The sequence below is a fragment of the Dipodomys ordii genome, unplaced genomic scaffold (assembly GCF_000151885.1).
Source record: "Dipodomys ordii isolate 6190 unplaced genomic scaffold, Dord_2.0 Scaffold2, whole genome shotgun sequence".
Classification (NCBI taxonomy): domain Eukaryota; kingdom Metazoa; phylum Chordata; class Mammalia; order Rodentia; family Heteromyidae; genus Dipodomys; species Dipodomys ordii.
The window spans coordinates 34,511,305-34,524,796 of NW_012267218.1; the positions used below are offsets into that span (position 1 = coordinate 34,511,305).

Consider the following 13,492-nt stretch of genomic DNA (forward strand, 5'->3'; position numbering starts at 1 on the left):
TTCCTTCCTTCCTTCCTTCCTTCCTTCCTTCCTTCCCCTTCCTTTCCCTCTTTTCCCTTCCTTTTTCCCTTACCCTTCCCTCTTCTCCCAGTTTTTCTCTCCTGGTCCCCTTTCCTCACAAGTTGTATAGTTCATTTTCCACATAATGTCTAGTGAGTATCAGCTGCATTTGCTCACCCTTTGTCCCACCATTTTTGTGCTCCCCCTGACTCTCACCAAAACTGATAATCTTACATGAAAGATGAAAGGTACAGTGACAAAGGAGCAAAACAAAAAGCAAAACAACAAAACCTCTTTGTTTCCATTTCTTGGAGAGTTCATTTCAATAAACATCATTTTATATGAGCATATGCACATAGCAATTGAGCCTTTGTGATCCTCTCCTGAGAACATTCTCCTTTGGTCTCACAGTGTGAATGTTTAGAGTGGAAAAAAATATAGGTGCCTAGATGACATTTCAAGCAAGGCTTTACTGTTGATTTTTAATTGTTTAGTAATGATTAATTTTAAAGTAAATTTAAGATTTTAAAAATACTTTTGTATTTATAGCTTTAAATAATATAATGAATAAAAATCTATTTTTCCTTACTGGCAATTTTGAGAGTCAACAACCAAATAATTGTATATGTAAAGTTAAATGAAGTTTCTTTTTCAAACTGTAGAAGTCTTTCCACTATTCTATTTCTATTAATAATGTCATAAACATACATTGTGGCTACTTAATAAATATTAGTTAGATAAGTTTGCTTATGTAGTATGTCTCCAATCCAGCATTTTTTTCTTCCATTTTCATTGCTGTGATGGTAGGTGAGGTAAGATTTTTTGCCATCTCTTTGATGGACTGTAGTTTTTTCCCCCTTTTTATCTGTCTCTGTTTCTAGGTTCTTTTTACACATTCTCTCTTGAGTAAACTTTATGAAGCAGTTCAATTCATGTCTTAAATGCTTATGATTTTCTGTTAACTCATTAAATAAAGCCCATATTCTAGAGTGGGACATTCAACATTTTTTTCTAAGCTCACCTTTATTAATTCTGATTTAATGTATCCTTTTTATTTCTTAGTGCCCCTGCCAAGTTGAATTGATTGTGGTTACCCTAATCTTCTATGCATGCCTATTTCTGGGCCTTCAATTCTTCATTTCTACTCCATATTTTTAACATGTACACAAGTTCCTTATAGTTGCAAGTTGGGCTTAAGTTTATGTCTTTTGTAGTTTTCCATAGTACCAAGAACGATGCCTTGCATATATGAGAAATCTATTGAAATATATGCTAAATAGAAAAATGATTTATGTTACTATATTTATTACTATAATCTATTAGGTTATATACATTTTATGTGTCAAATAGCATGATCTCATTATGTTTATCTTCTTCAGGAAACATATTTGGGAAACCAGAAGGAGAAGATGCCTTTACATTTTCTTTTCCATCAGACACTTCAACTCATACATTTGGAGCTGGAAAAGATGACTTTAGTTTTCCATTTTCTTTTGAAAAAAGTCAAAACACACAACCTTCCTCTTCAAAAGACTTTTCACCTTCCTCACAAAATTCAACACAATTTACATTTTTTTGAACTAGTTACTAATTTTTAAATTATTTTATTGCTCTATAATCATCTAGAGTATAACTTTACATTAATACTGAAAACAAAGATATTTTTGTTGATTAAAATAATGAGTTAATTTCTGTAGTTACATGAATTTGAGTATTTAAATATTCAAATATTGAAATTTTACTTTTATTTTTGGCATTAGCTAATCATTTATTTTCATTTTGACTTTAGATGCCATATTCAGGCAGAACTTTCATTAATCTTAATAGAATTCAATACTTTCCCCATTAAATATTAAGCCTGCTTCTCCTAAGAACATAAGTTCTATTCTTGAATTATTTCAGTTTTGTTGATAAGAGCATAAATTCAGACTATCAGAAAGACTGTTTGATGATAACTGTGTAGTACAGGGCTCAGGAATATTTCATCAGCCAAAAAAGACTAAAAGTCACTAGGATCCAGGTGTTTGTGGCTCACACCTGTGATCCTAGCTACTCATGAGGCTGACATATGAGGACTGCATTTCAAAGCCAACCTGGATAGGAAAGTTTGTGAGATTCTTATCTCCAATTAACCACCAAAAAGCCAAAAGTGGAGCTGTGGCTTATGTCGTAGAGTTCTAGCCTTGAGCATGAAAGCCCAGAACAGCATTCAGCCCCTGAGTTCAAGCCCTAGGACAAGCACACACACGTACACGTGTACACACGCACACACACACACACACACACACACACACCACTAGAGCTCACTCATACTTCATTATTGCAGCATGCATGATAGTATTATAATTTCAAAATTAAAATATTGATAGTTAAGTCTGTCCATATTTTCTTCAAAACACAACAAATGGCAAAATTCTAATTTTACTTTTACTAGTTATGTTAGAATCTTTTATGAAATCAAAGGTGAAAGACTAATTTTAATATATATTTTGTATTGTAAAGATACTGTACAAAGGGGGTTACAGTTACATGACTAAGGTAATGAGTACATTTCCTATGGAGCATTGTTACCCCCTCCTTTGTTTTTCCCCTACCATCCCTTCCCTACCCACCTCCCCAACTTCTCCCTCTCCATCCCCCAAAGCTGTAAATACAGTTCATTTTCAATATGGTGTCTTGTACATCTCATTGTTACAATGGCTGAAAGACTTAATGTTTGAAAATTTTTCAGTAGTACTTTTTTTTTTGGTAAAATCTATTTTGAATAACACTTAAGATTTTGATTCCTATCTTCAACAAGAAACATTGCATATTGTTATTTTTAGTATTGACACATTTATATATTCAGTTTAATTATATGTAGCTTGTTAATATCTTAAATTTTAATAAAATCATAAATATTTTTCAGTATCTGTATTTTAGTTGTACTGATTTATCAAGCAATAAAAATGACTTCATATTTTGATGTATAAGTACTTTTAAAAAATCTCATTGTTTCTACTTATCCTCTGCTTCTTATCTGGTCAAGAAAGCCTGGGTCCTCTTTTAGTTGAGTGCTTGCAGGAAATTCAAACCATGTGGGACAATCCTGACCCCTTAGCCAGTGTAAAAACCCAAATACAGACCAGGCTTCAGTGGCCCATGCCTATAATCCTAGCTACTCATGAAATCTGCTTAAAGCCAGCCTGGGCAGGAAAGTCTGTGAGACTCTTATCTCCAATAAACCACCAAAAAACTGGAAGTGGCGCTGTGGCTCAAGTGGTAGAGCACTAGCCTTGAGCTGAAGAGCTAAGGAAAAAATGCCCAGGCCCAGAGTTCAAACCCCCCCGCTGAACGACAAAAAAAAATCCATTCACCATTTTCTTGATTTCTTAAGCCATTTTCATGCCAGTTTAGGAGACTTGCTTTCCTTTCCCCTAGAAAACCTTGTTACATGAGTATGAAATTATTTTGTCATATATTTTGGTGTGTCTGTTTTGTGCATGTCCCTTATAAGTCTGAATATACAAACCAATTCTGGATGAGAATCTATGCTGCTTTTTCAGAGTATCTACAATGTATTAGAATTGTATAAAATTAAGCTTTTTCCAAAGGCTTTAAGAAGATTGATCTAATTGACAGGATTTCAGACATATTTAGACTTTTAAAACATTTAATAACTGTGTAAAAATGACAATTCAAGTCAAAAAGCTTTCATAACAGGTATTTTATGACCCCATGACTAAATTAATTGGTAGTTTTGATGTATCAAAGAGACTCAAGCGGGAAGCTGGTGGCTCATACCTGTAATCCTAGCTACTAAGAAGGTTGAGATCTGAGGATCACTATTTGAATCCAGTCTGTGTGAAGCTAGTCTGGGCAGGAAAGTTCATGAGACTCTTACCTCCAATTAAGCACCAGAAGACCAGAAGTGGTGTTGTGGCTTAAGTGCTAGAGTTCTAACCTTGAGCTAAAGGAGCCCAGTGATATCACCCAGGCCAAGAGTTCAAGCCCAAGATCAGCAAAAAAAAAAAAAAAAGACTGAGAAAGGAGTAAAAATTGTAATTGATTGGTTATTTAAGATTTGAAATTGGTTTCAGCTTTTAGTATCCCAATAATTACATGATTTTTGTACTTTAGGATTTAAACTTACCATATATCAATAAATGAAAATATTTAAGTATCTACAGTGGCTGAGCATGGTTGTTCAGCATCTGTATTTCTAGCTACTCAGGAAGCTGAGATCAGGAAGATCACAGTTGAGACCAGCCTTGGCAAGAAGTTCCCAAAACCACAACCCACCCAATAAAATACAAAGCATGGTGATATGTGTCTGTCATGTGCTATCTGGTGTATGCCAGTCCTAGCAAATATAGGACCCAATTTGAAAAATAATAAAAGGATAAAGTACTGGAGGCATAGCTCAGGTGGTAGAGTGCTTGCCTAGCAAGTATAAAAGGTCCTGAGCTAAAATCCCAGTACTGTCAAAAATGAAGATTTATGTATGGTATCTTGACAACATATAAAAGGTCTCAATGTAGTATTATACTTAGGGAACTTAGAACTAGAATGAGGGGACAAAACTTAGGAAGCAAAATATCCATTACAATAAAATAGTTATAATTGTTTCTATGGGTAATAACTTGATCTGAGATTGACAAGACACCAGTTGCTTCAACAAATAGAAAAAGAAAGGTCATTATAAACTGGAAAGGCTTAGAAGTCACTGAACAGGAAAATTTTTAATGAAGACATTTTAAAGGTATGGAGACTGTAAAATTCTTGATGATAAGATGGATGTGTTTTTTGCACCTTTTTTTGGCTCTGAGGAATGAATGCAGGGCCTCAACTATACTAAAAGCCTGCTTTACCATTGAGCTACACACCTAATCCTGAGTTGATGCCTTTTCAGCTTTACAATTTTTGTTGCCAAACTCTTAATGGCTGATGTTCAATATAATTTTATAAAATACTTCTGAATAGGATTGAGTTGGTAAACAGAGTCTTCCAGATAAGCTTTTTGGATAGGAAAAAAGGACTAAGATTAAGTAGACAACACAATCAGGTGAAAGAAATTCAACCACAGCTTTTGTTTTAAGAGCCAGTATTTTAAAACAGTGAAGGAACCTTCAGGGAAATGGAACATGTAGTATGCATGTGTGCTTGCATCCAGTAACCAGTAAGATTGATGTTAAATAAGAGGCCAGGATTGTAACAGTAGCAAGATTGACATCTGTATAACAGACAGTGGGCAGGAAATTCAGCCAGTAGAAATTGATGAGGTCAGGATTGTGAAAGTAGCAAGATTGACATCTGTATAGCAAGACAGTGGGCCAGAAATTCAGCCAGTAGAAATTGATGTTGCACTCAATTGCAAAGTCCACAGCAGAGATAATCAGACTGGCAACTGTTAGACTCTTGGGAAGAATTTTCTCTTTGAGAAAACTTAGATTTTCCCCTGAAAGCCTTCAGCTGACTGGATCAGGCCCACCTACATTATGGACATTAATTTTCTTTATGCAAAGTGTACTGATCAAATATGTCAATCAAGAACAGCATTGCAGCACTCCTTCAGTCCCAGCCTGTTAAGTGACAGAAGCTATAGGACCACTTAAATTTCTTGAGGATGTGTGTGTGTGTGTGTGTGTGTGTGTGTGTGTGTGTGTGATGGGGCCTGAACTCTGGCCCTGGGCACTGTCCCTGAGCTCTTTAGCTCAAGGCTAGTGCTCTACCGCTTTAGCCACAGCACCACTTCCTATAGGACCACTTAAACAAGCCAGCCTCATAAAGGGTAACATTCACTGATCCAGGAATTAGGTTGGTTGGATATCTTTAAGGAGGGCATTTTTATCTATGTCAAAATAAAGATTTTCAAAGTGACTTAGCCTTGAAAGTATCATTATGTCACCCACTTACTTAGATTCAGCTGTGGTCTTCTACATTCCATCTTTTTGATCTGAATTCTTGCTTGGTTTTTAAATGTATATATGTACATATGTAATATATGCATATATGTATATATGATATCTACAAATATATGTATATATGTGTATATATATGATACATATATATGTATATATATGGTTAAATTTCTTCCTTGTAATATGAGTTCCATGGGCTCTGACAAAGTTGTATGTCTATCATACCATACCAGTTATATTACTCCCAAGTGTTCCAGCACGTTGAACCCTTGAGTGAAGCCTTTCCCTACTTCCAAATCATGGAAATTTACAGATTTGTTTTCTGCCTCTACAGTTTTGTCTTTTCCAGAATGCCACAGAAATGGAAACATATGATATGTAACCTCTGACATCTGGCTGCTTTTATGTAGCAAAACAATTTAGGCATTATATGTTGATGCATGAATAATAGACTATTCCTTTTCATTAATAAGTAGTCCACTGTGATGTATAAGCAAACTGTTGTTATAGCCAACCTGTCAATCTATTGATGGAAAAAAACAAATGGCATTTTGTGATTCTAAGTAATGCCGCCATAAACATTCACATACAGGATTTTGTGTGCCTATGAATGGCTTAGTCTGTTAATAACAAGACATCATAAACTAGGTAGCGTGTAAACAGTAGGTAATTGTTTCTCATAGTCTTGGAAGTTGGAAAGTCCAAGACTGACATATTGGCAAATTTGGTGTCTGGTGAACACCAAATATTGATATATTTTTCATTTTTCATATAAAGTAAATCTCAAATTTCTTTTGGGACTTCCTTAAAATCACTTAAAACTTGCTTGTTTAATTTTCACATGTTTTGGTAGGTTTTTCAAATGTCTTTCTGTTATTTCTGTTTTAATGTCATTATGGACCAAGAAATGTTCTGGGAAGGGCAGTACTGGGGTTTGAACTCAGGAACTTGTGTTTAGTAAGCAGGCATTCTGCCACCTGAACCATGTATCCAGCTCTTCTTTCATTCTTTCTTTTGTCAATCATAGGACTTGAACTCAGGGCCTGGGCACTGTCCTGCCTGGGCTGGCTTTGAACTGCAATCCTCAGATCTCAGACTCCTGAATAGCTAGGATTACAAGTATGAGCTACTGGAACCCAGACTTCTATATTTTTTACATATTTTTACTGAGTCTAGAATGTTCCATATATAAGGTGCGTTGGTTTGCTTACTTCTTTAAAAAGTATCACTCTATAGAGCATGGTGGCCTATAATCCTAGCATTCTGGGAAGGTGAGACAAGAGGATTATGAGCCACATAGCAAGACCCTGTCTCAAAAAAAAAAAAGATTAATTAGCTTTAAAAAGTCACTCTGCTTTTTTTTTTTCCCAGTCCTAGCTTGAACTCAGGGCCTGGGTACTGTCCCTGAGATTTTGTGCTCATGGCTAGTAATCTTGCACTTGAGCCACATCTCTACTTCAGCTTTTTGGTGATTATTTCAAGATCAGAGTCTCACAAACTTTCCTGCTTGGCCTGGCTTTGAACTTCAATTCTCAGATCTCAGCCTCCTGAGTAGCTAGGATTACAGACATGAGCCACTGGCACCCAGCCTGAAATCTGTTTCAGTTTTTACCTTTTTTCTTTGTATGTCTTTTTCTCTCTGTAGCTGGAATATGATACAGTTAGAGATTAGTTCAGTTGAGGGTATTTATCCTGTTTGGCAATTTTCCTGAGACTTAGTGATTGCTTAGATTTGTTGTTTAGTATGTATTATTACTTTTAGAAAATTCTCACAAATTTGTTTCTTCAGACTTTTTTTTTTTAATCCTTTTCTTTGTCTTCTTTCTGAGATTCCATGTCATGGATAAAACCACAGCTCTTAGATTCATGCTTTCTCTCAACTCTTTTGATTGGTGAAGTTTATATAGACTTATCAAATTCACCCAGTTGTTCTTCTGGTGTCTTGAGTCTGATGAACGTATCAAAGGCATTTTCAATTTTTGTTATTATGTTATTATGTTTGTTTAGCATTACCATTTGATTGAATTTTTCTTTTGCCAATGCCAGAATTTGAACTCAAAGTCTCACCCTTTCTCAGCTTGCTTGCTTGACTGGAGTTCTGCCACTTAAACCACACTTCTAGCCCAGCTTTTTGTTAGTTATTTTGGAGATGACATCGATTAGACTTTTCTGTCTATGCAGTCCTGCAGATCTAAGCGTCTCTGAGTGGGATTACAGGTATAAGCCACTGTCCCTCAGCATCTTTTTAATTCTTTATTTGCCATCTCTCTGTTGGAACTATCTTCTAATCTTCAAGTTGTCTATACTTTAAATTATAACCCTTCCCTTGCCACAAAAATCATTGTGGTTTTAAATGATCAGATATGGTTACAGTATCTGTGTGAGAAAATATTGGATGATTACTTTCTCCCCTAAGAATGTATTATTACTTCTTACTGTTTATGCTTCGTGATTTTTATTCAAAATTAGGCACATTATATAAGTTAAAAGGAGATTAAAAAGTACATTTTGGGACCTCAAAATGGAGCATCTTTCTTTTTCCTAAGTCTTTAGTATGATGCATTGACGTTATATAAATATGAGTTTAGCTGGGTAGATTTGTTGTTGAAGAAGTTAGTTTCAGTGCATCACATATTTTTCTAGTGGCACCTTGTGTTAAGGATGTTAGCTCATTCTCTTATATATAGGTATATATATACCTACATAGGTATATATGTTGTATATACCTGTATATGTATGTTATATATGCACATATATACTATATAAATGACTCAATAATTTATTTTTCTCTTTGTAGCTTATTTCCTTTAGCATAATGTCCACCAAGTTCATCCATGAGGATTTCCTTTTATTTTATTTTTTAAAAATAAGGCTGAATAATATTGGAGTGTGTGCCTAACACATTTTCTTATGTAGATAGTTGTTCAAATTGATGTTTCTGCCAGGGGATGAGCACTAGAAACCAGAAATATCTACCTTAAGGTAGTATTTTGAAACAATTAGACTCATGTAAGCCTAATTAAATTAGATCAAGCGAGTTCTGAAACCATAGTATCACTACCTAGAAATTACTTGATTATTGAATGCTAAGGCAGTTTTGGTATTTAACTGGCTTTACTTTCTTTCTAGTGTTCTGGTAGATTTTAAACAGTATCATTTATATCAAACAAAGTTTGGGGAATTAACTAATTCTCTGTATAGTATTGCATTGTTGTACTTAAGTATAATCAGGAAATAAGTTGTAAATCTACTGATTAGAGCAGATGAGAATATGAGATTAATATTTATAAAATAGCACTAAGCTGTCTATTATCCTACTTATTTAGAGTTATAAGTCCTTTTTGGTTAGTGGACAATATAAAGATTAGTAAAATATAAAGATTAGTATTTGTTCATGTTAACTAAGTAGGCATTAAAATTTCAGAGGCCTACACATGTAGATGGTGAGAGCTTTTATGGCCAGCTTTAAATGACCAGAATGCTAATAATTTTGGAATGCTGTTATTACAATTTTAAAAATAAAAATTTCCTTTTTTTTTGAAACAAACTCTCATTATATAGCTATGATTGGCCTTGAACTCCTGCTTCTGATGCCTTCCTTTTGCTCAGATTACAGGCATGAGCCACAACTCCTAGCAAATTTTCTGACCTTTTGAAGGAATGAATGAAGAAGTGATGCATAATTTAAAGATAGTAAACCTGGCATGTTGCTGCTTTCTCTTTGAATTTCAATTGCTGCCATAAAACTTGCCTTAGAGGCTGAATGGCTCATTTAGAAACATCTCCATTGCCTTGCTTTACATTTTGCTCTGATTTCTCCAAAGTTGACACAAGTCACATGTAATCAAATCTATGTTCCTGGTGGACAGGCTTGTCCTAATATTCTCTGACTCACACCCATGTTGTTTGTAGCTCAGCAGTTCTGCTTCTAGACAATCATTTTTGTTTTTATGATATTTTTATGAACTTGTCATAGAATTTGTTATACAGTTAGTTGAAAAAATTAAAAGTAGACCGGACATGATAACCTAAAAAAATTTTAAAGCCAGAATATTATGTATAATTTATATTCAACTATATCAAGATATAAATATATAAAAAGATTGCAATATGTTAACAAAAATTTTGCTTAATGTAATAATATTACTATTCTAACCTAATTTTCATTTATTTTTATGCATCTGTGGTGCTGGGAATTCAGCCCTGGACCTTGGGCCTGGTAAGAAGTGCTTTGTCACAGAGCTACATTCTCAATTCTTTATTATTTTTGTTTTTAATTTTTAAAATATAAACCATGTATCAGACAAATCAGTGTTGGATTTCTTAGGTGTGATAATGACATTATTATTATTATAGTGAAAAAATGTTCCTAGTGGAAAATATGTATCTGCAATTTATTTACAATGGCTTTTTAAAATTTTATTTTATTTTAAAGGTGATGTACAGAGGTGATGTACATAAGTAAGGTAATGAGTACATTTCTTTTCAAACAGTGTTAACCCTCCCTCGTTTTCTCTTGCTTTCCCTCCCCCCTTCCCCTACCCTCCCTCTCTCCCAAGTTGTAAAGTTCATTTCCAACATAGTGTCTAGTGAATATCGATGTTGCATTGGTTCATCCTTTGTCCCACTGCTTCTGTGATTCCCCTTCCCCAAATCAGATAAACATATACAAGACAAAGGATACAGAAATCAGCAACAGTGACCACAGGGAATACACCAGAGGAATAAAAGACAAAAGAAACAAGTGTCAAGAGTACATTAAAAAACAAAGAAAGAAAAAAGAAAAGAAAAAGGGGAAAACACCTTCTTGTTTCCATATCATGGAGTTCATTTTGACTAGCATCATTTTATATGGTCATATGTACATAGCTATTGGGCTATTGTGAACCTCTGCCAGAACTATCCTAGGTGTATACTAATCAGTATAAATGAGAGAAACCATGGAACCTATGTTTCTTTGGGTCTGGCTTATTTTACTTATGATTTTTTTCTTTGCTAACTTTAATTTTTCCTCTTTTTATTGTAAAAAAATACACAAAATACACAAAAAATACATAAACAAAAACTACCATATTAAACATAGTAGTTCTTTTATCTGTGGTGTTTTCCATGTTTTCAGTGACCTCAAGCCAACAATCATTGAAAATATTAAATAGAAAGTTCTAGAGATAGTTAATTCATAAATGAGCTTTCAATTACACTTCCCCATTTAGAGTATAATGAAACATACACTGTCTTGTTCAGAACATGAACCAGCCTATGTCCAGTGTAGCTGAACTACATGTTCAAACTATGTTAGTAATTAGGTAGTCATCTTAGATGGATCACATTCATGTGACTTTTATTACAATATGTTGTTTAATTGTTCTATTTAATCATCACTTATTGTTGTTAATCCTTTATTATGTCTAACTTGTGGATTAAGCCTCATTATAGGTACTTATGTATAGGAAAAAGCAGCATATAAGTTAGCACTGCCCACAGTTTCAGGGACACACTAGGAGGACTTAGAATATACTTCCCAGGGATGAGAGGTATAGAGCTCAGTGCCATAAGCAAACTCGTAATGTTGTTCAACCCTGTCCACTAACCTTCTCCACAAGTCTTCATTTCATGAAAGTGAAACTATATACCAATTTAACAATAACTCACCCCCCTCCTTACCCCAAGCGTCTGGGTTCCCACTGGGTTCTAAGTCCTTGCTTCAAATGGAATTACACAGTTTCAGGGCTTTTTTTTTTTTTCTGACTAGCTTATTTCATGTTCCCAAGGCTGATCCATGTAATATGTCTGACTTTCTTCCATTTTAGGGCTTAGTGCTATTTATGTATGTGTGTGCCACATTTGACTGATCCACCCATCTGTTGATGTGTACCACTGTAGCCAGCTATTGGTTGAGATGAGGTCTTGCAACCTTTTTTTAAAATTTTTTGCCTGGATTGGCCTCCCAACTAGCTAGGATTGCAGGCATGAGACAACACCATCTGGCTTTCATTTTTATTCTTCTGTTCTGCCCTTTTGATGACACAACACTATTTCAATTGTGAGTAATGAGGATTTAAAAATAACTAATAATAGTCTGCCTCTGCTAAATTAGTGTGTCTCTCCTAGTGTGTCTATTCTTGATAAGTAGAAAAATTAAAGAGATAAAATGTTACTGTCCTAGTGATAACAAATTCAAGAAACTAAGGTCCACTACATGGAAAAGATAAGCAGAGTGTAAGGCTTGAATGCTCACAGTGTTCTAGGTAATAAGCATAATACAGGCAAAGATGCTAAATCAGAAACTTAAGATTTTGAAGAGCTAGAACTAAGGTATAGCTGGGAGAAGCAGTAGTCTCTCTTACCTGAGCTAAGCAAAAATTTGTCCTCCACAGCAACAGGAATGCCTTTTAAGAACCTGAATTCATTTATGTAAAAGCCTAGTTTTCAAAAATTAGTTATGACACAAAAAATTTTTAGTCCTACATTTCAGCATAATACAAGAATAACTTGTGAGTTGTGTTTCCAACAGCTTAGACAGAAACATAATTAGCTTTTCATTCTTATGAAAGCAAACAATAAAACTGGCTATCCTTTTTCTGTGTGAGTAGAGAATTAGAGGAGAGAATGTTTCTTATGTGCTTTATTAAATAAAATACCACCCATTTGCTTTCTACTTATCCTTTTAAAAATGTATCTTAATGACACCTATGCAATGTCCTTCTGATTTTACTAAGGACTAGCACTTCTACGCACCAAAAATAGTTGGTTGATGCCTCTTGTTACAACCTTTAAAACATTCTCTTGTAATTCATCTAGTTAAAAAAATTAGGCTTTGTGTTCTGTAAGGACAAGGATTAAGTTCTAAACATTTACTGTCTGTGTCAACTACAGTAAGTTTTAATTATTATTATTATATATATTTCTTTTGTCAGTCATAGGGCCTGAACTCTGGGCCTGGGCGCTGTCTCTCAGCTCTTCAGCTCAAGGCTAGTGCACTACCACTTGAGCCACAGCACCACTTCCAGCTTTTTCTGCTTATGTGGTGCTGAGGAATGGAACCCAAAGCCTCATGTATGTATGCAAGGCAAACACTCTACCACTGAACCACCTTCCCAGCCTCCAAATTTTAATTGTTTTTATAATCTTGGACACTTCCACTTTTCTCTCCTGACTCAACTATGTTTACTTCAGACACAGCTTAACTTAGTACTTCATCCATAATAGATGCCCAATAACTATTCTTGGGGAAATAAGTGGTATGCACTAACTAAGCTAGTCCATCAGATAAAACACTAAATCTTACACTTTTATGTTCCAAGGATCTACATTACAGTTTTATAGAAAGTAGTTCTTCACAGAGCTTTTCCTGTAATACTAGAAGGGAGCTCTTTGAGAACAATACTTGGTCTTTGATCTGTAAATCTTTGTGGCCTGGGGCTGGGAAGGTGGCTCAGTGGTAGAGTGCTTGCCTTGCATGCATGAGGCCCTGGGTTCAATTACTCAGCACCACATAAGAAAAAAAAGCCGGAGGTGGTGCTGTGGCTCAAGTGGTAGAGCACTAGCCTTGAGCTGAAGAGCTGAGGGACAGCGCCCAGGCCCAGAGTTCA

General features: G+C 34.9%; 1 protein-coding gene and 1 pseudogene across 2 annotated transcripts in view; one reads left to right on the plus strand and one right to left on the minus strand.

The window, feature by feature from the left end:
* The window catches only part of LOC105983867 (chromosome unknown open reading frame, human C14orf39), a 37,748-nt gene extending 36,169 nt beyond the window's left edge, over nt 1-1,579 (plus strand). Inside the window, exon 17 of the mRNA XM_013013901.1 lies at nt 1,380-1,579. Coding sequence (XP_012869355.1) covers nt 1,380-1,579 — 200 coding nt within the window. The remainder of the gene's footprint in view (nt 1-1,379) is intronic.
* A 6,029-nt stretch (nt 1,580-7,608) lies between these two features.
* Nucleotides 7,609-13,492, minus strand: part of LOC105984284 — a 12,804-nt pseudogene continuing 6,920 nt past the window's right edge. The window contains exon 2 of the transcript XR_001174986.1: nt 7,609-7,618. The product of XR_001174986.1 is annotated as a proteasome subunit alpha type-3 pseudogene (transcript). The remainder of the gene's footprint in view (nt 7,619-13,492) is intronic.